Source organism: Sus scrofa, chromosome 14 (assembly GCF_054392235.1).
Source record: "Sus scrofa isolate SSC_HxYL_T2T_F1_AM1 chromosome 14, Sscrofa_HxYL_maternal_Yorkshire_Landrace_v2.0, whole genome shotgun sequence".
In the NCBI taxonomy this organism is placed as follows: domain Eukaryota; kingdom Metazoa; phylum Chordata; class Mammalia; order Artiodactyla; family Suidae; genus Sus; species Sus scrofa.
The window spans coordinates 50,453,232-50,479,200 of NC_139396.1; the positions used below are offsets into that span (position 1 = coordinate 50,453,232).

The 25,969-nt window shown below is 44.2% G+C and overlaps 2 protein-coding genes across 14 annotated transcripts in view; both read right to left on the reverse strand.

The window, feature by feature from the left end:
• The window catches only part of DNAH10 (dynein axonemal heavy chain 10), a 154,053-nt gene extending 134,266 nt beyond the window's left edge, over nt 1-19,787 (reverse strand). For 3 of the 12 annotated variants that reach the window (XR_014827217.1, XM_021072219.2, XM_084995977.1), the window contains exons 1-6: nt 19,336-19,787; nt 15,857-15,937; nt 13,563-13,663; nt 11,067-11,175; nt 7,618-7,733; nt 3,995-4,211 (exon numbers count right to left, since the gene is read on the reverse strand). Coding sequence is in view for 11 of the 12 variants with exons in the window: in XM_021072219.2 (XP_020927878.2) it covers nt 3,995-4,211; nt 7,618-7,733; nt 11,067-11,175; nt 13,563-13,663; nt 15,857-15,937; nt 19,336-19,561 (850 nt within the window). In the remaining variant the exon portion in view is untranslated. Of the gene's footprint in view, nt 1-3,994; nt 4,212-7,617; nt 7,734-11,066; nt 11,176-13,562; nt 13,664-15,856; nt 15,938-19,082 lie in introns of all 12 variants that reach the window. The other 9 variants (XM_084995971.1, XM_084995973.1, XM_021072221.2 and 6 more) reach the window with 9 other exon arrangements.
• Nucleotides 19,788-20,322: 535 nt separating this feature from the next.
• The window catches only part of ATP6V0A2 (ATPase H+ transporting V0 subunit a2), a 47,305-nt gene continuing 41,658 nt past the window's right edge, over nt 20,323-25,969 (reverse strand). For both annotated transcript variants that reach the window (XM_013982778.3, XM_084996162.1), the window contains exons 19-20: nt 24,454-24,625; nt 20,323-23,414 (exon numbers count right to left, since the gene is read on the reverse strand). In XM_013982778.3, the coding sequence (XP_013838232.1) occupies nt 23,315-23,414; nt 24,454-24,625 (272 nt within the window). In that variant the 3' untranslated portion in view covers nt 20,323-23,314. The remainder of the gene's footprint in view (nt 23,415-24,453; nt 24,626-25,969) is intronic.

Below are 25,969 nucleotides of genomic sequence, written 5' to 3' on the forward strand. Positions count from 1 at the left end.
GGACAATAGAGAAGGGGGCCCTTCTCCCACCTCCCAGCAGCCCTGGGAGCTATTTGCTTTTCTTTCATAAAGACTTTGCTTGCTTGCTGCCTGTGTGTTCCCAGAGTTCATTCTTCGACTGCCATGAACAAAAACCCAGATTCCAGTATCAACCCGAACACTGGATCCTTAACCCTCTGAGTGAGGCCAGGGATCAAACCCGTATCCTCATGGATCCTAGCCGGGTAACCACTGAGCCACAAAGGGAACGCCAAGAAGACATTTTAAGTAAGGAATGGCAATTGGAAATACCAGAAGAGGAGGAGAAAAGCTGCATAAGAAGGAAAACTTGGAGTTCCCATTGTGGTGCAGTGGTTAACGAATCTGACTAGGAACCATGAGGTTTCGGGTTCGATCCCTGGCCCTGCTCAGCAGGTTAACGATCCGGCGTTGCTGTGGCTGTGGTGTAGGCCGCAGACAGGGTTTGGATCTGGCGTTGCTGTGGCTCTGGCGTAGGCTGGCAGCTGCAGCTCCGATTAGACCCCTAGCCTGGGAACCTCCATATGCCACGGGCGTGGCCCTAGAAAAGGCAAAAAAAAAAAAAAAAAAAAGAAGGAAACCTTATCCAAGAACACTACTCTGCTCTGTAGTAAACAACATTCCCATAGCTATAATGATGTAAAAACAAGGTTCACTACATAATGAAAAGAATAATGCAATTCTAAAGGAAGCTAGCAGGGGGAGCAGGGAGACAAATCCTCATCATCATAGCAGGAAATAATACTAACAGCTACAATTAAGGAGAGACAGCAGCTCAGCACAGCAGTATCAGCATTGACCATCAATAGAAACACATAAAGAATTAAAGACAGCGGGGAGTTCCCATTGTGGCACAGTGGTTAACGAATCCGACTGGGAACTATGAGGTTGCGGGTTCGGTCCCTGCCCTTGCTCAGTGGGTTAACGATCCGGCGTTGCCGTGAGCTGTGGTGTCGGCTGCAGACGCGGCCGCGTTGCTGTGGCTCTGGCGTAGGCCGGGGGCTACAGCTCCGATTGGACCCCTAGCCTGGGAACCTCCATATGCCGCGACAGCGGCCCAAGAAATAGCAAAAAAGCCAAAAAAAAATTAAAGACAGCGCCAACTCATTTGTATCTATTAGTACTATTTAATTTTTTCAAACTTTCTGTATATATTACTTTAAGAAAATATAATGCATATGTATTATATTTATTAGGTATTTGTTACATAATTATGTATATGTTTATTAATATGTTTAATGGAAGCACACTTGCTATAAGCATACAAATATAACATACTTATATTAAAAAGTTACTCCAGGAGTTCCCATCGTGGCTCAGTGGTTGGTGAATCCGACTGGGAACTATGAGGTTGTGGGTTCAATCCCTGGCCTTGCTCAGTGGGTTGAGGATCTGGCATTGCCGTGAGCTGTGGTGTGGGTCGCAGATGTGGCTCAGATCCTTCGCTGCTGTGGCTCTGGCATAGGCCAGCGTCTATAGCTCCAATTGGACCCCTAGCCTGGGAACCTCCATATGCCACGGGAGGGGCCCAAGAAAAGGCAAAAAGACAAAAAAAAAAAAAAAAAAAAAAAAAAAGTCACTCCACAACAGATTGCCTGACATTTATGACCTTACACATATTACAGAAAAAGGGTAAAAGAGCTTTTTGAATCAACAGCCAATAAGCTACAAAATGCTATTCTATTTTTCTTTTTAGGGCCTCACCTGCAGCATATGGAAGTGACCTACGTCGCAGCTTGTGGCCAAAAAGTTATTCTTAACTGTCCCATAAATAAACACAAATTTCTTCAAATTATGGCCCATGGTTCAAATCCAACCTGTTGCCTGTTTTTGTGTGGCCCCTGGGCTAACAGTAGCATTTACAGTTTTCACTGGTTACATTTTAAATGATTATATAAGGACCTATATTCTAGCTTCAGTTTTGCTTCCTGGCCTTCAAAGACTATAATACTTACTGTCTGGTGCTTTAAGAAGTTTAGAGTTCTCACTGTGACACAATGGGATTGGTGGCATCTCTGCAGTGCCAGGATGCAGGTTTGATTCCCAGCCTGGCACACTGGGTTAAAGGATCCAGTGTTACTGCAGCTTGAAATTGTGGCTTGGATCTGATCCCTAGCCTGAGAACTCCATATGCCATGAAGTGGCCAAAAATAAAAAAAAAAAATTTAAAAAAGGAGTTTCTCTTGTGGCTCAGTGGAAATGAATCTGACTAGTATCCATGAGGACGCAGGTTTGATCCCTGGCCTTGCTCAGTGGATTAAGGATCTGGCATTGCCACGAGCTGTGGTAAACAGTTCACAGATTCGGCTTAGATCTGGCATTGCTGTGGCTGTGGTGTAGGCTGGCAGCTACAGCTCTGTTTCAGTCCCTAGCCTGGGAACGTCCATATGCTGCAGGTGTGGCCCTAAAAAGCCAAAAAAGACCAAAAAAAAAAAAGAAAAAAGAAAATTGAAATCATATCAAGCATCTTTTCTGACCACAACACTATACGACTGGAAATCAACAACAAGAAAAAAATAGTTGGGTTCTCAACTCACTGAGCCACAATGGGAACTCTGGGAAGAGCACTCTAAAAGAGAAGAATGAAAAAAACATTTCCAGAGCATGTTATAGAGTCTGCATCTCTATACGTGTTTCATTTCCAACAAAGAAAATTCTCACGAAGTGGGGACGTGTTCAGTTTTACTTTAAAGGGAAGAGAAGTTTTTTTTCCCCAAGAATAGCAGCACTATCCTGCAGCCCCAAGGAGCCCTGGCTGATTAAGGCTCTGCTGTTTGTTTTTTTTTCTTTTTTTTTTTGTCTTTTTGCTATTTCTTGGGCCGCTCCCGCAGCATATGGAGATTCCCAGGCTAGGGGTCCAATCGGAGCTGTCGCCACTGGCCTACGCCAGAGCCACAGCAACGCAGGATCGGAGCTGCATCTGCGACCTACACCACAGCTCGCGGCAACGCCGGATCGTTAACCCACTGAGCAAGGCCAGGGATCGAACCCGCAACCTCATGGTTCCTAGTCAAATTCGTTAACCACTGCACCACGACGGGAATTCCTCTGCTGGTTTTTCACAAGGCAGGACTCTCAAAAGTAGAAGCAGCAAACGGGGCTCAATCTCCTCCCTGAGACAGCCTCTCCACATTGCTGGACTCCACTCAGGGCAACAGCCTCCTGCCCAGCCAGGCTCTGGGGTCCAGCCACACCGCCCACCCCATCTAAGGAGGTGTCTATCAGCTCCATCCTACAGCAGTTGTTGTAGGCCCATTATGAGTGGGGCCCTGGGCTGTGGACACAAAGAAACTAAGCCAGGACCCAGCCCTTGATCCCTTCTTGTTCACGGAAACCCCACTCTTTCCAAGTTCCTTTCTTTTTGTTCAGGCTATTATTCTCTCTGCTGCAAACGCCCTTGCTCTCCAACTCCACCTAACACTTTGCTCATCCTTTCAGATGAGGCCAAATGCTGCCTCATTCAGGAATTCCTCTTTGATTCCTCCCCTCCACCCCCATTCACTTCTCCAACATGGTCTCCCTCTTCCAAGTCCTGAAGACTCTAACAGCTTTCTTAAACCCCTTATTCTGCCATAGTTCTTAGGCACTGGATTATAAGATCCTTGAGGAGAAGGATTCCTCCTTGTGTTTCTTACAATGACCAGCTCAGTGTCTTTCATATCATGAGCAGGTAAACAAGAACGATCATAAATTAAAACAAAAGATCTCCTGGAGTTCCCACTGTGGCATGGTAGGATCAATGGAGTCTCTGGAGGTTCAATCCCCACCCGGCACAGTGGGTTAAGGATTTGCCTAGGTCACAGCTCGGATCTGGTTCCTGGCCCAGGAACTCCAGATGCTTCAGGGTAGCCAAAAAAGAAAAAATAAAATAAAATAACTTATCAAAAAACAAACAAAAAAGATCTCCTGAACTCTTAAATCCTTCTCAAAGTAAACTCATCATGCCCAATTAAGGAGGAGAAGAGTCAAGCCTCACCTTCGAGTTGTTGCATTGTTCTTTGAATACTATTTGCAAATTTCTGGATGTTCATTAAAAACTCATCCCGTATTAACTGAATGCTGTGATATTCTACTGCTTCCCCCGGCACGGTAGGTAGGTCTGTGTCATACTCAGTAGTGTCCAAGACCTCTCCAGATGTGAATCCAAGGCTAGCTTCCTTGTGCTGACTGAAGGACAAGGCTGGTAAGAAAACCTGAAATGCCAAGTTTAAGAAACTAATCACACCAGGTCACGTTCAATAATTCATGCACTTGGTTGCCTCTGGCTTTGAATTCATTATAATAGGAAGTAAAAATACAGCAAAGTAAACTATTCCAGCCCAGAGCACAGATCCGAAGGAAGAGAAACTATGTTTGACTTCAAAGACCGAAGGGTAAAGAATTGGAACCAAGCCTGAAGTGATTACCCAGAAGTAATACCGTATTTCTTTAGCTGCTGCCGGCCACAAGGCAGCTGAGTTAGAAACTATGGCCCAGGGAAGGAAGGGCTGTGTGTTAACCCATCAGCTCAGCTCCAGGTTGGAGTGAGGGTTAAAATAAAGAAGATACTGAGCACACGGTCTCTGGGAAATTTAGCTGAGAAAAGAAGCATGAATTTATGAAGTCACTTGACTACAATTACGCAACTTACCCTCACATAGATCATGACATACCAATGCCCATGGGCTGGTTGCTTGGTTGGTTGGTTGGTTTGGTTGGTAGGTTGGCTGATTGGGTTGGGCTCTGGTTTTTAGTTTATTTTTCTTAAAATTCGTTATACCTATTATGACTTTTTTCATCTACACGTACTTCCAATTTATTGAACAACCCAAAATGTTCTGAATTTCCAGCCGGGATTTTGCTGACTGTACACTCATGGTAGAGTTCAACTAGCTTCTCATACACTTCCTGCAAATTGGCAGCTGCATCCAGAGGCTGGATCAGAATCCCTTTGGCAAGACTACTGGTGTTTTTTCTATCAGAAGACAAATAATGTCTTCTTTTTTGATATTAGCATCCATTGATGTTCAATGCCTAGATCCCTGAACCCAGTGGGAGCTGCACAAGTGAAATAGTCTCACTTTAAAATTTCTTTTTTTTAGGGAGTTCCCTGGTGGCTCCATGGGTTACAGATCCGGCATTGTCACTATGGTGGCTCTGGTTACAGCTGTGACACGGGTTCGATTCCTGGTCCAGGAACTTCCACATGCCATGGGTGTGGCGAAAACAAACAAACAAACAAACAAACAAAACTTCTTTTTTTATTTTATTTATTTATTTATTTTTTGTCTTTTCTAGGGCCGCTCCTGTGGCATATGGAGGTTCCCAGGCTAGGGGTCTAATTAGAGCTGTAGCTGCTGGCCTACGCCACAGCCACAGCAATGCCAGATCCAAGCTGCGTCTGTGACCTACACCACAGCTCATGGCAATGCTGGATCTTTAACCTGCTGAGCGAGGCCAGGGATCAAACCTGCAACTTCAAGGTTCCTAGTCAGATTCGTTAACCACTGCGCCACAACGGGAACTCCCCATAACTTTCTTTTTTTAAAAGCTGAAACCCTTTTATAAAGAGACCCTTATCTTATCCACTATTTGATTATCCAGTGTATTTCATATAGAGAAGGCAAGAGTAAATGCTTGGATCCTTCCTTTTATTTGCCTAATTTTCAAAACAATAAATCCCATCATGGCTCAGCGGAAACGAGTCCAACTAGTATCCATGAGGATGCAGGTTCGATCACTGGCCTTGCTCAGTGGGTTGGGGATCTGGCGTTACCGTGAACTATGGTGTAGGAAAACAAAACAAACAAACAAACAAAAAACCCAATAAATCAGTTCCCAATCATCCTGACTCCTAGTTTTCCTCCTACCTCCATCTCCTTCTTCTATATTCTCTCCCTTAATTGTTTCATCCAGTCTCTTTATTTGACACCATCCCCATGCCAGTGGTTCCCATGTTTTAAAGGATCTCTCTGGTTGGCATGTGGAGTATGTTTTGTAGGGGCAAGAGCAGAAGCTGGGAGGTCTATTAGCCAACTGCAATAGTCCTAGCGAAAAACAATATTGAGTTCTTCCTGGCCACTCTATCCAAAACTTCAAAAGCCCTACCTTTACCACCTGCCAACATTTCCTAACCCCCTTCCCAGCTTCATCTTTCGCCTTAACTCTTTTCCCTATCTAACATGTTGTGTATTTTCTCATTGATCTTGTTTAATGTAAATCTTCCTGGCTAGGATGTAAGGTCTGTGAGGTGGAGACCTTGACTGTGTTGATCACTGCTACAAACACAGTAGGTGCTCAATAAATATTTCCTGGAGGATCCCCTTGAATTCTCCCCTGAGGTCCAGGCTTATACACCCTCCTTCGCACCTCAGCTTGGAGGTCTAAGAGGTGTCTCAAACTTAACAAGTGCTAAAGAGTTAGGGTTTTTTGCTCCAGACCCCTCCATCCCCCCAGCTCAATAATGACTCCACCATCCCCTTGGTTGCTCAAACTCAAATCCTAGGAGTCATTCCTGAGGCTCTCTTTTCCTAAACCTCCATATCAAAGTAATCAGCAAGTTCTGCTGGCTCCATCCCCAACATATTCTTCATACTATCTGCTTCCCTCCCCTGACTCAACTCTGGAGCCTAAACAACCATCACCCTCCACTTGGACACTTCTATGACCTGCTCTTAGGTCTACCTGTTCCTTAAGCTCTTGCCCCTATAATATGTTTTTCACACAAGAGCCAGAAGAAAAATTCAAACCAGATTATTTTATTCCCCTGTTACAAACCTACCTTCCTTTCCACCCTTCTCTCACTGCTCTCCAGCTGCATTGATCATCCTTCTGTTTCTAGACCAAGATAAGTCTGTTCCTACCTCAGTACCTTTGCACATGCTGTTTTCTCTGCCCAGGATGCTCTTCCTCCAAGTCCTCATGTATCTGATGCCTTCACCTCATTCCTCTCTCAATTTAATGCCATCTTCTCTGAGAGGTCTTTCCTGACCACCTCAGTACCACCCTATTACATATCCCTAATAATGCGTCATGAGTGGACTAGCCTGATTAAGGGCTTGTCTATCAGAAAGCTCAGATGGCACCTTCCCAGCAAGACTGTCCCTTAGCACTACTCCCCCTCCACACACATATACACACACAGTCCATTTCTATCATATTACTAAGGTTTATTTTCTTCCTGCCACCTGTCACTACCTGATACTTTCTTGTGTGTTGGTGTTTTGTGTCTTTCCCCCAGTATAAGCTCCTGGAACACAGCGATGTCATCTGTCCTGCTCACTGCTCTTCTTGGGCCCATGACAGCACCTAGAACCTAAGAGCTGGCCTGCTACCTCTTCGTGGAATCAGTAAATCAAATGGCTTTTTTTTTTTTTTTCTTTTTTTGGTTGCACTGTGGCATATGGAGTTTCCGGGCCAGGAATCAAATCTGAGCTTCAGTTGCCACCTATGCTGAAGCTGCAGCAATGCCAGATCCTTAACTCACTGTGCCAGGCTGGGGATCACACCCTCATCCCAGCAATTCTAAGATGCCGCCAATCCTGCTGCACCACAGCGGGAATTCCAAGATGGCCTAACTCTTAAAAAAGTATTAAGATTCATTTTTCTGCCCATCTTTACCTGACATATAATATCCTTCAGGAAGCCAAGCACATTCGAATTTATAATTCCATACTCCAGTGTTTCAGGCATAATTTCCATAGCTTCCTTCATGTCGGTAGCCTCAGCGATGGTCTCTAAATAGGAACAGATTTGGGGCATGAGATGAGGGGTAAGTGGACACAGTTAATATTTCTAAGTGTACGGGAACCAGCTCCTCTCTCCCAAGGAATGTTCCAGGCACAGATCGGAATACTCGCTCATTTCTATTCAAGTGAATCCCTCTGCTGGTGAGAAACTAAAGCAAATGCTGATGGTCCCTCTATGGCTCAGGAGTTCACAGGAACAACACCCCAGGGCTACACAGAGGAGATGATCTGGTTGGAGTGTCTAGAGTTGGACAAGGATAGAAACAATTTGGGTTTTCTAGAAATATTTGTTGGGTTCCTTGCTTGGTCTGTCTCCCCACTCCCAGCAACTTCTTGATTCATCGCCAAAGCACCTTGGGGTTTTTAAAGACATGTTTGGGAACAGTCTACTCCTCACATAACTTTTATTTAACATGCATTCACTCCCTCCCCACTCCTCACCCCAACCAAAAATCAATCAGCACCAACCAAGGCGGTAGACACTTTAAAGGTTCCTTGGTCACATAGCCAACATATGGAAACAGCCTAAATGTCCAGCAACAGATGAATGGATTAAGAAGATGTGGTACATATACACAACGGAATACTACTTAGCCATAAAAAGAACAAAATAATGCCATTTGCAGCCACATAGATGGCACTAGGACTCTCATACTAAGTGAAGTAAGTCAGAAAAAGAAAGACAAATACCACATATATCACTTATATCGGGAATCTAATATAGAGTACAAATGAACCTATCTACAGAAAAGAAACAAACTCATGGACATGGAGAACAGACTTGTGGTTGCCAAGGGGGAGGGGAAGGGAGTGGGAGGGACTGGGAGTTTGGGGTTAGTAGATGCAAACTATTGCATTTGGAATGGATAAGCAATGAGATCCTGCTGTATAGCACAGGGAACAAGATGGAGGCTAATGTGAGAAAAAGAAGGTATATATATACATATATGTGTGTATATATATATATATATATATATAGATATATATATATATACACATATACATATATGTATAACTGGGTCACTTTACTGTACAGCAGAAATTGACAGAACACTGTAAATCAACTACAATAAAATTTTTTTGTAAAAATAAAGATCTTTTGAAAATGGAGCTGGAGGAATCAGGCTCCCTGACTTCAGACTATACTACAAAGCAACAATCATCAAAACTGTATGGTACTGACACAAAGACAGACATATAGATCAGTGAACAGGATCGAAAGCCCAGAATTAAACCCATGCACCTACAGTCAACTAATCTATGACAAAGGAGGCAAGATATACAATGGAGAAAAGACAGCCTGTTCAATAAGTGATGCTGGGAAAACTGGACAGCCACATGGAAAAGAATGAAATTAGAACACTCCCTAACACCACACACAAAGATAAACTCAAAATAGATTAAAGACCTAGATATAAGACCAGACACTATAAAACTCTTAGAGGAAAACATAGGCCAAACACTCTCCAACATAAACGACAGCAACATCTTCTCAGATCCACCTCTTAATGACAATAAAAACAAAAATAAACAAATGGGACTTAATTAAACTTAAAAGTTTCTGCACAGCAAAAGAAACCCTAAAGAAAACAAAAAGACAACCCACAGAATGGAAGAAAATCTTTGCAAGTGAATTGACTGACAAGGGATTAATCTCCAAAATTTACAAACACCTTCTGCAGCTTAATACCAAAAAAATGAATGACCCCATCAAAAAATGGGCAGAAGATCTAAACAGACAATTCTCCAAAGAAGACAAACAGATGGCCAAAGAACACATGAAAAGATGTTCAACATCATTCATTATTAGAGAAATGCAAATCAAAACCGCTATGAGGTACCACCTTACACCAGCCAGAATGGTCATCATCAAATAGTCTCCACACAATAAGTGCTGGAGAGGGGATGGAGAAAAAGGAACCCTATTACACTGTTGGTGGGAATGTAAATTGGTGCAACCACTGTGGAAAACAGTACAGAGATTCCTCAGAAAACTAAAAATAGAACTACCATTTGATCCAGCAATCCCATTCCTGGGCATCTTTCCAGAGAAAACCATGACTCAAAAAGACACATGGGAGTTTCCATCGTGGTGCAGTGGCTAATGAACCCAACTAGGAACCATGAGGTTGCAGGTTCAACCCCTGGCCTCACTCAGTGGGTTAAGGATCCAGCGTTGCCGTGAGCTGTGGTGTAGGTTGCAGACACGGCTCAGATCCTGCATTGCTGTGGCTCTGGCATAGGCTGGCAGCTACAGCTCTGATTAGACCCCTAGCCTGGGAACCTCCATATGTCGTGGGATTGGCCCTAGAAAAGGAAAAAAATAAAATAAAAATAAAAATAATTTAAAAAGGACACAATGAACTTCTTTGCAGAACAGATACTGACTCACAGACTTTGAAAAATGTATGGTTTCCAAATGAGACAGGTTGGAGGATGGGGGGAATACACTGAGGGTTTGGGATGAAAATGCTAGAAAATGTGGTTGTGATGACTGTTGTACAACTATAAGTGTAATAAATGTATTGAGTAATTAAAAAAATAAAGCAAATAGCACAATAAGGCAAGTCACATGAAGTTTTTGGTTTCCCAGGACAAATGAAAGTATGTTTACCCTATAATGTAGTCTGTGAACTGTGTGATACCATTACGTCTAAAAAAAAATGTACATACCCTAATTTAAAAAGACTTTATTGCTTAAACAAAATGTTAACCATGACCTGAGCCTTCAGTGACTTTCAATGGTAACTTCAAAGACCACTGACCCCAGGTTACCATCACAAATTGAGTAACAATAAAAAAAAATCTGAAATATTGCAAGAATTGCCAAAATATGACACAGAAACATACAAATAAGCAAATGTTGTTGGAAAAATGGCCCAGGTAGACTTGCTCCATTCGAAAATGCCACAGACCTTCACTCTGCAAAAAAATGCAATATCTGAGCAGTGCAATATATAGTCTGCCTGTACATAACTTTGCCTTATGTGTGTTTCTGTTTAAAGACACCTTTTTTAGGGAGTTCCCGCTGTGGTGAAGTGCAAATAAATCCGACTAGTGTCCAAAAGGTTGCAGGTTCAATCCCTGGCCTCACTCAGTGGGTTAAGGATCCGTTGCTATGAGCTGTGGTATAGGTTGCAGATGTGGCTCAGATCCTGTGTGGCGTAGGCTGGTGGCCACAGCTCCAATTTGACACCTAGCCTGGGAACCTCCATATGCCTTGGGTATGGACCTAAAAAGCACCCCCCCCCAAAAGAACATGTAAAAGGTTAAGAGTCTCGGACATATACACACTCACACACACTCACACTGGAAATATACCTTTTGTATTTCTGAGAAAAAACACCACATTCTGGTCCAGAAACTCCTCAGGAACAGGAGTGCAAAGCACATGGAGGTAGGTCTTCTCCACGATTTGCTTAACAGTCTTCTGAAACATGGAGAACAGAAGAGTCACACGGAGATATATGCGAGCACGCAAACAACCTAAGATTCAGGTCAGCTCTCTTCTCTATGCTGCGGCTGAACTCGCTTCCCAGCAGACCACACACAGGAGCTAAGATACACCCAGACTCTGAATGCTAAGCCTAACTCTTTCACTAACTGGTCACGGCAGCCACACTTGAATAAACTAACCTGGGAAACAGGCAGATAGAGCTTTGCTGGGCCGTTAATTGCAACAAACTTGAATCTGTTGTTGTTTCATTTGGTTTGTGAGGAGGCACGTTCATGGAGCCCCTGAGTATAATTTCATTTAGCACAGCTCAGGCCAAATGCATACATCCTCGCTTTACACTCCACCCCTGGGATCTGCACAGTAAAGAGTTAACTCAGCAGGCCTGGGCTGGCCAAACCCTGCACGTTCCAGAGGTTCTCAAGACCAGCCCTGAACCAGCTCCTGGGTGATAACCTTGAAGCCCTGGGGACATCCTGGCTGATGTGAGTGCCTCTGTATACCTGGGGTCTTGGGTCATACTAGATAGTTTTTTTTTTTTTCTTTTTAGGGCCACACCCGTGGCACATGAAGGTTCCCAGGCTAGGGGTCAAATTGGAGCTGCAGCTGCTGGCCCACACCACAGCTACTGCAACATCAGATCCATGCCGAGTCTGCAACCTACACCACAGCTCATGGCAACGCCAAATCCTTAACCCACTGAGCGAGGCCAGAGATCAAACTGGCAACCTCATGGTTCCTAGTCAGATTCATTTCTTCTGTACCACGACAGGAACTCCCATGCTGGATAGTTTATACCAACAATGTGCTTTGTGGTAAAGGTCTGGTTTTGTTAGCCTGGGACTCTGGGTCACATTGCATCTGACCTCTGGCAGAGTGGGGGAGCTGTAGACTAACTGTGGACCCTGCACACGTACATAAGTGACCCCCAGTAAAAACCCTGGACACCAAGGCTTGGGTGAGCCTCCCAGATCAGCCCAACTTCCTATGTGTTGTCGCACATGGTGCTGAGAGCTACTGGCACCATTATGCAACCCCACTGGGAGGAGAGGAGAGCCTGTGTCCGTTTCCTCCTGGACTCTGCCCTCCATGTCTCTTTCCCTATTGATTCTAAACTGAAGTAAACTATAACCATGAATCTAAAAGCTTTTCTGGGAGTCCCTGCTGTGGCACAACGGGATCGGTGGCATCTCTTGAGCCCTGGGACACAGGTTTGATCTCTGGCCCGGAACAGCAGGTTAAGGATCCGGTGTAGGTCGTGAATGCAGCTTGGATTCCACCCCTGGCCCGGGAACTCCATATGCTGTGGGGCGGCCGAAAAAGAGGAAAAAAAAGAATGAAAGCTTTTCTGGGTCCTGTGAATACTGGGGCAAATCACTCAATCAGAGGGTGACCTCAGGGACTCCCAACACAGGATTCTATCATCTCTATTCCAACGATAAGTTCCTTTATATGAACTGTGTCAGTGATCCAGACTCACTCATATTTTGTTCAATCAGCAAGTTATCAAAAAGCTGTACATATATATTTTACAAATGAAGCCTTGACTTACATTTGGAGAGTTGTGCTAGAATTTTGATGGGTGCTCAGGTGGAAATTTTGTTTGTTTGTTTGTTTGTTTTTGCTTTTTAGATTCGTACTCACAGCATATGGAAGTTCCCGGGCTAGGGGCTGAATCAGAGCTACAGCTGCCAGCCTTTGCTACAGTCAAAGCAATATCAGATCCCAGCCACATCTGTGACCTACACCACAGCTCATGGCAATACCAGATCCTTAACCCACTGAGCAAGGCCAGGGATTGAACCCACATCCTCATGGATCCTAGTCTTGTTTGTTAACCACTGAGCCATGAAGGGACTGCCTCTTTCTTTCTTTCTTTCTTTTCTTTCTTTCTTTCTTTCTTTCTTCCTTCCTTCCTTTCTTTCTTTCTTTCTTTCTTTCTTTCTTCCTTTCTTCCTTTCTTCCTTTCTTCCTTCCTTCCTTCCTTCCTTCCTTCCTTTCCTTTCTTCCTTTCTTCCTTCCTTTCTTTCTTTCTTCCTTTCTTTTTTAAGGGACACACCTGCAGCATACAGAAACTCCTAGTGGTCCAATTGGAGCTGCAGCTGCCAGCCTATGCCACAGTCATGGCAACGTGGCATCGGAGCCACATCTGTGACCTACACTGCAGCTTGTGGCAATGCCACATCCTTAACCCACTGAGTGAGGCCAGGAATAGAACCCAATTCCTCATAGATACTAGTCGGGTTCTTCACCAACTGGGCCACAGCTGGAGCTCCCTCAGTTGGAAATTTAACGTGTGTGCATATGTGTGAGGGCATGGAATCCCCATTACCCCACCCAAGAGGAGAAAGAGCCATGTGTACCTTGATGGGGGCATTTTCCTCACTCCCTTGGTTCATTTCTTCATTCTCGATGCGGACAGAGGGCTGGTTTGCAGAATATGTTCTTAGATGCAAACTCTTAGCTGCAAAGCATGATTCAGAGAGTGAGGTGAAATATATGGAAAACGAGGTTTCCTACCATCCCCGACCAGACCTGCCTCTTGCAGGACAGCATATTTTGTTCAATCAGCAGGTGATCAAAAGGCTGTATGCGTATTTTTTACAAATGAATCCTACCATAGCCTTGCTTTTCATTATAATTAGGAGAAGTGTGCTGCAGTCTTGATGAGTCTTCAGCTGAAAATTTAATGTGTGTGTGGGTGTGTGCATGTTCTAGCCATGGTGCCCAATGAGTGGCTTCTCTGAGATTTTTTTCCTTTTTGTTTTTCCTCTTCCAGTTGCACCCGTCGTATATGGAAGTTCCCAGGCCGGGGATCAAACCCACACCAGAGGAGCGATCCAAGCCACAGCAATGACACGGAGGTCCTTAACCTGCTGAGCCACCAGGGGACTCCAAAAATGGGTATTTTATGTTGTGTGCTGTACTGGCTATAACAGTGTCCCACCCCCAATTTGCATCTACCCAGGACCCCAGAATGTGATCCATATTTGGAAGTAGTGTCTTTGTAGATGTAATTAGTGAAGATGACGTCTGATAAAAGAAACATTCACATACTGAGATACAGGGAAGTCGTTCCGGCTCACACATGAGTTAACTTGGATTTTATGCTAACTAAAATAGCCTGTTTGTGGCCTATCAAGTATATATTGCCCATCTGCCTTAGTTACTAAAGAAATAGGCATACTGACCAGAAGTAAAGAATGTCCATGTTAAGAATGTAGATCAGAAGTTCCTGCTGTGACACAAGAGGATTGGTGGCATCCCTGCAGCCCCAGGATGCAGGTTCAATCCCCAGCCCGGCACAGGGAGTTAAGCTTGGATCCCGTGTTGCCTTAGCTGTGGCAAAGGTCACACCTGCAGCTCAGGTCTGATCCCTGGCCCAGGAACTCCATATGCCTCAGGGCGGCCAAAAAAAAAAAAAAAAAAAATACAGATTAAATGCCCCTCTTCCTGGGACACCAACACTGGGACCCGTACGATAAGACTCCCTTCCTGGGTGCCAGAGCCACACTGTATGTGAAGTACATGCACATGTGGTTCTGTTTGTTGTTTTTTTTAAACTTGAAGAAATACACCCTTGACTTGTTTACTGTTCACTGTTGTGGGGCTTTTCCTGGGCCAGGGACTGAACTCACACGCCACAGTGACAACACAGGGTCCTCAACCTGCTGAGTCACCAGGGAACTGTTAATGTTCTTGTTCTTTTTTTTTTTTTTTTTTTTTTTTTTGTCTTTTTGCCACTTCTTGGGCCACTCTCGCGGCATATGGGAGGTTCCCAGGCTAGGGGTCTAATTGGAGCTATAGCCACCGGCCTACGCCAGAGCCACAGCAACGTGGGATCCGAGCTACGTCTGCAACCTACACCACAGCTCACGGCAATGCCGGATCGTTAACCCACTGAGCAGGGGCAGGGATCGAACCCGCAACCTCATGGTTCCTAGTCGGATTCGTTAACCACTGCGCCACGACGGGAACTCCCCTAATGTTCTTGTTCTGACAAAATATAAAATTGTGCTGTAAACCCTGCTTCTCCAGAGCTACTCAGAGTAACCTGGGAAGCTGGCTTCCAGGCTAGTCCTCAGTTTGGCTCAAATAAACTCTTTTCTGTTTTTGTTATGGATTGCTTATTATTTTTGTCAACAGGTCAGAGTGGAGAGGGTGTTCCCTGAATCCAGCAGTTGGTATCTTCATAAGAGAAAGGAGGAGATTCTCACACACACACACACACACACACACACACACACACACGGAAGACGGCCACACAACAACAGGGGCAGAGATGGAGGGATGCATCCACAAGCCCAGGATGGCCAAGAAAAGCTGAGAGAGGCCAGAAAAGATCCTCCCACAGGGCCTTCTGAGGAAGCACAGCCCTGCCAATACCTTGATTTTGAACTTCTGGCCTCTAGAACTGTGAGGGAAGACACTGCCATAGCTCTAAGCCACCAAGTTACGGCAGCTCCAGGTAACACACAATGAACCTATTAACACCCAACACTTTCTCCTTGGACTTCATACCCAGTCTCAGCTTCAGAAGGTAAAAAGTAGAGACTGATTCTAGTCCAGGCAGGCGGACCCCTCCCTCCAGGTGAAAGCCCTCCCCCCAACCCCTGGGCTCTGCTAAGCCCAGCATCGCCGCCCCCCGATTCCAGACCTGATGCTCTATCCACTGACTCTGCTCTTCGAGACTCAGTCTCTTCTTCCTCTTCCTCCTCAGTCGGGCCAGGAAAGTTGTCTTTACAGCCACATGAAGCAAAGGGAAAAAAAATAAAACATGGAAGTTCCCGTTGTGGCTCAGCGGAAATGAATCTGAGGACACAGGTTCGATCCCTGGCCTCGCTCAGTGGGTTAAGGATCTGGTGTTGCTGTGGCTGTGGTGTGGGCCGGTGGCTACAGCTCCGATTTGACCCCTAGTCTGGGAACCTCCATATGCCGTAGGTGTGGCCCTAAAAAGATAAAAAAATAAAATAAAATACAACGTAATTGTTCTGTGGTGTGAGATATGGGGCATCACTTCTCTCCTTGGTGCTGAGGGCTGGGACATGGCCCGGGGGGAGTCGTGCACAGCAGTCTGTTGGAGGAGGTGATGGAGATGACAGGATCGCCAGCTGACCCGAGAGCTGGCCTGGGCGTCGGAGGTCCCTGCCTGGTCCTCAGGATGTCCACTCTGCCCACTGTGCCCACTGTGGGAGCCGTTTCAAGGATGTACCTGGAGAGATCTGGTATTGAGCCCTCTGGATGGTGTGGGTGCCTGAACCCCAGGAAGACCTCCTATAAACACTAAGATGCCAATGAGCAGACAGTGAGCTCGTCCAGCCACACCCAAACCACCACCACATACTCATCTGCACTGGCTGCCTCTTTCTCTGGTCTCTCCTTGCCCTCTGGTCTGGGGCAGTTTGCGAACCAACGCACAGTCCCACGGAAATGTTTCAGTTACTGGAGACAGCCGCACCCACTAAACCTGTAGGTCCACTCTGATAAATGTATGCCCCAGAAATACAGAAAATGTTCAAAGGCAGATGCACACTGTGACATTGTTTGTAAAATAAAATACTGTAGAAAGATAAATGTCTATTCATTAGGGAGTGGATAAATAAAATATGGTTCATCTATGACTTAAAATCTATAAAGTTACATAGATCCATAGGTACTGATGTGAAAAATTCTCTAAGATACCTTTAAGGAAGAACAAGTCACAAAATACTATGACCTATGACCTTATTTATGATTTTAGTTCTATATATATACCTACATATCATCATTATATACACACCATTATACAGAGAGACATAAATGATGATAGACAGATCAATTGATTCAGGAAAAGATCTGGCAGGATATATACCAAATTACCAATAGTAGTAACCTACAAGAATGGGATTAGGGCTTAGGGGAGAGTGAAAAATTACTTATTAACTTTCTATTTTCTAGTTTCTCAATTCTATGTCATGTGAATTTTCTTTTTCTTTTCTTTTTCTTTTTTTTTTTTTTTTGGTCTTTTGTCTTTTGAGGGCCGCACCTACAGCATATGAAGGTTCCCAGGCTAGGGGTCTAATCAGAGCTATAGCCACCAGCCTACACCATAGTCACAGCCACAGCAATGCTAGATCTGAGCCGAGTCTGTGACCTACACCACAGCTCACAGCAACGCCGGGATCCTTAACCAACCGAGCAAGGCCAGGGATCGAACCTGCAACCTCATAGTTCCTAGTTTCCACTGTGCTACGACGGGAACTCCCTCATGTGAATTTTCAAAAGAACACTTTCCAGTAATGCTTACTGGAAGTAAATATCAATTACTTAATACTGTATCTTTTTTTTTTTTTTTTTGTCTTTTGTCTTTTGTCTTTTGAGGGCCACACCCATAGCATATGGAGGTTCCCAGGATAGGGGTCAAATCAGAGCTACAGCTGCTGGCCTACACCACAGCCACAGCAACAGGGATCCAAGCTGCATCTGCAACCTACACCATAGCTCATCACAACGCTAGATCCCCAACCCGCTAAGCGAGGCCAGGGAGGCCAGGGATCAATACCTGCATCCTCATAGATACTAGTTGGATTCGTTTCCACTGCACCACAAAAGGAATTCCAACATATTTTTAAGTATACAAAATCAGGGTTACTAAAATTTGGTACAATTTGGTACTGTTAGTGTATCTTTGTAACCGTAATTTCACTTGGTTGGTGATCATGAAAGAAATTCAAGGTCTCTATTATAAAGTAATATTCAGGTCCAAAGGTCTGCCACGGAAGGGAAGGGGGGATAATAAATTAGATTCCAAACGTTATGAGGGTCATCTCTTTGGGTGTCACTTGCAACTTACTATTGTTTATTTGTGGGTTTGGATTTTTCTACCATGAATAGTGTATTATCTTTTGCAAAGAACATATAACTAAAATAAATGCATATGCCTAATACCTTTTTTTCTCTCTTTTGGCCACCCCACAGCATATGGAGTTCCCAGGCCAGGGATCATATCTGAGCCACAGTTGCAACCTATGCCGCAGCTGTGGCAATGCTGGAACCTTAACCCACTGTGCTGGGCTGGGGATCGAACCTGCATCCCAGTGCTACAGAGACCTAGCCAATCCCGTTGCGCCACAGCAGGAACTCCGACTACTACCCTTTTAGGAGGAAAAAAAAAAGGTTCTGCCTGGCAAACCATTCCATCCTGTGAAAGGCCCTTTGGGAGATCCAGAAGTTTTGTGAAGATGTGAGACTAGCACAGGAGGCTGACACTCATGCGACACACAACACAAACCCCGTCTGTCCATGACAACAGCTCTGATGCTGGTGCTCCTGCTAGAGGAGAACTTATGTGTTTCTCAGTCTCTTTCTCTGACAGGCACCTGAGTGTCTCCTTCACTCTGTCCTATCTTCCCCGTCCCCTACACACAAACACCCCATCTCCACAGGCCCTCTTTGTGTCCCTGGGCTGGACCAGCCATCTCCACAGAGGGTTCTGGGTGACCAGTCACTGTCATTATTTTTATTTGAAATGCTAAATGGTTCAATTGCTAAACATGTACATTGTCTAAAATTTTTTAAAAACCTTGTTCTGTCATTATTCTATAACAGCATGTGGGGAGCCCAGGAAGATGTGAAGGGTGCTCCTCTCCACCTCCAGAGACCCTGCCACCATCAGGGAGGGTGAGGATGCAGTGTCCCTCCCAGCCCCAGGGCCATTTCTCTATCCATCTATTGTATGTCATTGCACAGTGACTTCTATTCTTCTGAGTCTTTACTGACTCTGTGACCCATGCGGGTGAGTTTCTTAACCCTCTCTGTGCCACAACTTGCTCATCTGTAAAAGAGGGGTAATAATACACCCACCTCATGGGATTAATAGTTGATATAAGCTTTTGGAACTTTACCTGGTACAGAGTAAGCGATAAATGACTGTTTGCTGTGATTATTCATTCAAAGTCTGACTTTCCAAGTGGACTGTGAGCGCCTGCCCAGTCCGCCCAGTGCCTGGACTACGCCTGCACAGTGGGCGACCATAAACATTTGCCGACTGCACTAGAGGCCAAGAGCAGCGGGTGGGCTGGGGGTCTGCACTCCTCGCGGGCATGGGGAGGGAACCGGGCAGGTGGGGAGCCGCGGGAGGGCGGCCGCAGGGCTCACCGATCGCCACCTCCACCTCCACCTCCACCTCCTCGGGCACCACCTTGCGGTAGAAGAAGAGAGTCGAAGCGCCCTCCTCGTCGCTGCTCTGGTTGAGGAAGTGCAGGATAAGGTCCTCAACCTCGCCGTCGTTGCGGTTCAGCAGCTCCTCGAAGAGCTGGGGGTCTCTGATGCCGAAAGCGGTGTACAAGCGGTCGCGCATCCACAGCACCCTCAGGTCGTCCATGGCACCTCAGGGCCCGAAGCGCTTGGGCCTGGGAGCCGAGCGCCCGGCGGGCGTCCGTAGTAACGGCGCCCCTGGCAACGGGCGCCCAGGCAACGGCCGCCGCGGGCGCGTGGTCACACATTCCCGGGGCCACACGGTGCTCAGGCCCGCCTGCACCTGGATCCCCGCGCTCGCAGAGGCGCGAACCGAGACACTGGATTGCGGCGCGGAGCCCCCTGGGGAAGGAACGGGAGCCCCCGCACTCGCGCAGAGGGGCGCCAGCGGCTCTTTCCCGGTTGGGCGCCCTCTTCCTCCTGGGAGGACCGAGGTGAGCAGGGTGGCCGCACGCAAGCCCCTGGGGCAGAAAGACGTTTTGAGCTTGTGTCAGACACCTTGACCAAGGGAGGTGGACTAAAGGCCTCGCGGAGCGACAGGAGCCTCGGAAGCGCTGGATGAGCAAGGCCTCCAGTGATTGTCACCGCCACCCTGTCTGGGGCTTCCTGCCCATTTTGTAAATATAGAAACAGAGGCGTGAGAAGTGACAAGGTCACCGCAAAGTTGGATTCAAGGCAGAACAATAGTCTAAGGTCTCCGTTTCGAAGGGTGTTAGAAGAGCAAATGCACAGCCAAGAGTTCCATGAAGGGTCAAGTTCCTTCTGGTGTGCCAAGATCAGGGAAGCGGGAGTCCCCAAAAGGGACACTGGCTACAGGATCAGAGAAGAATGAGCCCAGGGCTTAGGCTTTCTAGCCGAGCTACAGCATAATAAAGCAAAACACCCACGTTTCAAAAATAGAAATATGTTTATTTTTCAATAAAAGGAAGTTCAATACTGATAGGAAGATGTAAATTTGTCTTTTCATGCACTTGTGGATCTTTAACTTGTTCACTGTCATCTCCCCTCACAGTTAAGTCCCTAGTTTATTAGGCTGACCTTAAGAACCTAGCCTTCTCATTGGAATTTCCTATCAAGGAACAAGTGGAATGTTCTAAGTATTAAAATTCTAAACCAGAGTTCAGCTTCAATGGTCTGTCTGGCTGTTGGAAAATTATTACTCCAAACTGTCTTATTTTCACCATCTTGAATTAAGATTTCTTAATAACCTTGCTGGAGATACACCAGATGGCATGCAAGCAAACCTGGCTTCAGATTTTTAATAAAGAAATTTGTTTTAAAATGCAGACTGCAGAACAGTTGTAGAAGTTATTTTTTGTTTCTGTTTTCCAAAATGGATCAGGCCCTAAAATGTCTGAATACTGAATTCATAAACAGAAGTGTTAACCTCTGCTGTAAACATCCTACCCTTTATTAAACTAGTGCAGAATGAAAACTGAGTTCAGAATGCTGTTATAAAATACCCATTTCAGAAACGAGGACAGAGTGGCATTCAGTGCAAGATGAGGCTCTACAAAGTCCTGGCCACAATGAATGGCCAAGTCCACAGGCTCAGTGTAACCCCCACTGAACCCACCGAACCCCCAATGCACTTCTTTCTTAAATGATTTCACCCTTGCAGGATGATCAAACTCTACTTTGCTGCAGAAATCCCTTGGATTTTTATTTTAGGATGAACACCTGGATGTAAACTGGAAAATGTGGCAATCCCTACATTTTATGTTAGGAAAATAAACAAGTATCTAGCATCCCCCAGATGAGTGACCCATTTTTCCTCTGGACATTTGCTATCAAGGGAATGAAGTGATATCTTAAAAACTTGTATACATAATAGTTCTTCCAAAGGGCTTACAAATAAAACTGAGTAATTGCTCTAGTAACATGACATTGGAATCAGTATCTTTATAAAGAAATGAAATTTACCATTGTGTCTAAAAGACACCATCACACTATAATTCTAGCGAGTTCTTTAACAAAATTCAGGACTAATAATTCATCTTTTATATATCATTACATTCTACACAACTACTACACAGGTTTCAATTGAAAAATGACTCTTCACTCTGTTCTATACCCTGATAAAGGTATTAACTGACATTAAAAAGTAGCCCCCATGACAATTACCAGTGGGGAGCAGTAAAGAATTCTAGCGGATACTGTGTGTCCCTTGTGTACTCATCAGTTAACAGTGCCCTGAAATCATGGGGGGGGGGGAGGGTCCTAGGGATGAATCAGTTACCATTTAATTACAACAGATCCTTGGAGTAAAGTCATAAAAATAAGAACTTGTGAAGGACAAGTTTGAAACCCGGAAGGCATTATTCAGATTTCGTGTTCACCCAACAAAAGTGTCCAACCTTACACCTTCCTGGGGAACCTTCACTTTGAAAGCAGAACCATGTTCAAGAGTTTCATCAGTATGGTTTTTTGTTTGATATTTTAATGAGAAGCAACATCTCAGCATAGAATCTTTACTCCAATTAAAAAGGTTTCACGTTAGAATCACAGTTATGTCATGATGGTCAATTCATGCCTCTCAGCAAACAGGCTTTGAAGTTACCTGAAAAGATACGCTTAAATTCAGGGCTACTATGATCTGAGCTTGTAAGGAAAACTCCAAACTCTCTACCACCAGCCAGGGTGAAGGGTTAGGGAGACAAGTGGGCCTTTTCATGTGTGTTACTCAAAATGTTAAGAAAGTGAAAATACCACATATTTCTTTTTGAAAACAATTATCTAAAATCAATTACAGGAAAATAGGAAAAATGACCATCATTCATAAGAATACAGAAAAGATCAAACTGTTCAACAGGACTGACCCAAACGTCAACTAAAACGATGAATTTAAACTAAAGGTTATACATTAGTGGCTTGGTAAGAATTGGTTTTCAACTGATCTAAATTGTTTTTTAAAGTTTAATTCTAAATGCCTTTATCAGATTTGTATTTATAATTAGCATAAAAGTGAAACATAGCAATACTGTTCTCAAGGAAAGGTGCAATCTCTTCATGGTAAAACATCTTAGTTCATATTTAATATAAAAATATACAAAATACTACTTTTCACCTTTCCTTCACTCTGTATAAACCCCTTTTGGTTCAGTAACATCAGCCAAGCTGGTCACTGAGTTTAAATCACATCCATATTACATCTTCTACAGTCACACTGGGTTTTAAGGCTCAGTATACAGTTTATCTCCCCAAATATACAATTATCATAATTGGTTTTATGTGAGGATAACAGGATAAGAGTCTTTAAAAAAATATACAAGTGGGATAGCCATTTGTTGTATTTTATCCCATTTTCTCCAATTATTAAAACAAGAAAAATTGTAGAAACAATTCTACTTGTAATTCTAGATAGCATACGATAAAAAAAAGCTGGCATACTTTTAATCGAGCAAAATAAATGTGAATCTTTGATTATCCATCATTAAATTTTTTAAAAAACTACTTAACTTCAGCTGTTGGAAAATACTACTTGACAACTTCAGGTGACAGAATAACTCTGTTGCTTTTTTTGTTTGTTTTTAAATAAGGTGAAAAGGGATTAAGTATCTAAGACCATTTTCAATGAGCCATTCAAAATTGGCTTCTCTCCCCCAAGCCTATATTTTTAAAAATAACTTTTACATAACTTTTTGGCATTAACTTATATTTGCTCATCATAAAAACTGAAAGAAATTTATATATCTGAAATTGAGAAACTTTACAAAATATTTAACTTATGAGGAAGAGGTATATCTTACAGAAGTATTTGGCTATCTCATAAGGCAATCAATGAAGATGGAAGTTTTCCTATCATCAGTTTAACATGAGTGAAATTCTGTAACATGATAATTCTCCATTAATCTGGAACTTCTTGGACGTGGCAATATGATCATGCCACGTTGTCACTGAACTTCGAAGAAAGTAATCTGAATGAAAAAGGAACAAATTTGGTGCCTGCACCAATGTAGAATTTGTTCTGAAATTCAACCCTAAAAAGAAAAAAAATTCCATGTATTAATGAAAGAGTGTGAATAGCATTTCCTACATTTCTTAAGACAACATTTATAAGTTAAACAAAAAGTTTCTGTGTTTCTGGAGTTGCTTCATTCCACATACGCTCTTGGCACAAATACATTTCCTTAGATAAAATACACACACACACATACCAGCCCTATGTTGGCTTTCTCATGAAGGAAACACCCCTCACACCACCTCCTCCCTACAGACACCCGAGAATTAGGAAACTCCCTCTCTTTCTTGGTACCTAGACACACAGACAAGTAGTCTTATATATATGAATGTAAACCATTAAGAAATATGGAAGAAGTATGTTTTAATAAGATAAAGCAATCCAGAGTTCCTGTGTGGCTCAGTGGGTTAAGGACCCCAAGTTGTTGCTACTGTGGTGAGAGTCTGATCCCTGACCTGGGAACTTTCGCATGAAGTAGGCACAGCCAAGAACAAACAAACAAAAGGCACAAACAAAGATAAAGCAATCTGTCAGACCTATGGTAAATCCAAAGTATGAAATATACATAAGTATTCAGCAAGCATAAACTTGCTTTTACCTGTTAGTGATAACAGTTCGGAAACAAAATACAACTTTAACTCAGAGGATCTGAATATGGATCCCAATACTGACAAGGGAAGAACTAGGCTAAATTATAAATTACAGGAGTTCCCGTCGTGGAGCAGTGGAACCATGAGGTTGTGGGTTCGATCCCTGGCCTGGCTCAGTGGGTTAAGGTTCTGGTGTTGCCATGAGCTGTGGTGTAGGTCGCAGACTTGGCTCAGATCTGGTGTTGCTGCGGCTGTGGCGCAGGCCGGCAGCGATAGCTCTGATTTGACCCCTAGCCTGGGAACCTCCATGTGCAGCCGGTGTGGCCCTAAAAAGACAAAAAAAAAAATTAAAAATAAAAAAAATAAATTATAGAGAGAGCGCACTTTGGAATTGTTATTATATATACATCTGTGGGGAGAGGATAGTTTATTTTAAATAACAGTTCCAAAGCTAAATCCCAAACTCACCAGTGGAGGCGTATGGCGTGAAGAAATGCAGAAAGCCCTTCCATGATCAAAAGGATGAAAATTGTCAAAACTGCAAACAGCGCAATCACCGGGAGCAGCAGAAAGACCCCATAAACCGTGTCTACGCGGAGCCCCACGCGCATCAGCATGGCCCACAGGACGTCAGATAACTCTGCAAAGGAGTTGTTCTGCATTGTTACCTTCTGTTTACATTCGATGACTTCAATTAGACTGGGATTCCTTCTGACAACTCTGAATAGTTATCCCTAAAATACACACCTGTATAATACACATGTAATGTGCTTCTTGCGTAAGTTAACCAGCAACTTGATCATCTCAAGCACTGAGGAAGACTTGACATTCCAGAGAAATCAGAGGCCTGCCAGTGAGAGATGCTGACCCAAATGGGGGACCAGTTGGCTCTGTCCCAGTGCAGTGCTGGGCCTGGCAGGGCGGAACAGACCATCAGTCCTGTCTCTGCCACTAACTGACCAACTCAGTGACCCTCACTAGGCTTCAGTCTCCTCCTCTGTAACAGGAAGATGATGGACCACAGCATTCCCTCCAGCCTGAAAATTCTAGCCATGTGGCTATGCTTATAAAAATATCAATGTAACAATTAAAACAAACAAACAAACAAAAAACTCTTGAAGTTTCTGCTGTGGCACAACAGGATCAGCAGCATCTCTGCAACACCAGGACACAGGTTCAATCCCCAGCCCAGCACAGTGGGTTAAAGAATTCAAAACTGCCACAGCTACAGCGTAGGTCAAAGCTGAGACTCGGATCTGATCCCTGGCCCAGGAACTCCATATGCTGCAGGGTGGCCAAAAAAGAAAACAAACAAACAAAAAACTCTATCATCTAGCAGTTTTCCCAAGTACAGTCTTTGCACAGCAATGCAGCATGACAATGACCATGCAATTGAAGTCGTTCAAAGCATCTTTAATGGTCAGTAGGAAAAACTGCAATTATTCTGGGACCTTTAAATTGTTTCTCGAAACATTAAAAACTCTTACTGTTGGTTATAAATGCATAGAGATACGAAAACAATAGCAAATCTGGAGCGGCGTGGCGCAGCGGAAACAAATCTGACTAGTATCCATGAAGACGCAGGTTTGATCCCTGGCCTTGCTCAGTAAGATTATGGTTCCAGTGTGGCTGTGAGCAGTGGTTTAGGTCATGGACAAGGCCTGGATCCTGCGTAGCTGTGGCTGTGGTATAGGCAGGCAGCTGCAGCTCTGATTCGACCCCTAGTCTGGGAACTTCCATATGTTGTGGGTGCGGCCCTAAGACAAAAAAAACCAACAAACAATAGTAAATCTATTCTTCAAACATTAGAAATATTGAGTATTACATTGCTGGGGTGAAAACACAGATTAAGATGGCGGAATAGAAGGGCTGGAGCTCAACTTCCCTCCTAAAAACAACAAAATTCACAACTAAAGACTGAGCACACTTCACCAAAATGGACTAGAAACCTTAAAAAAGATACCCTACTCCAGAAGAAAAAGAG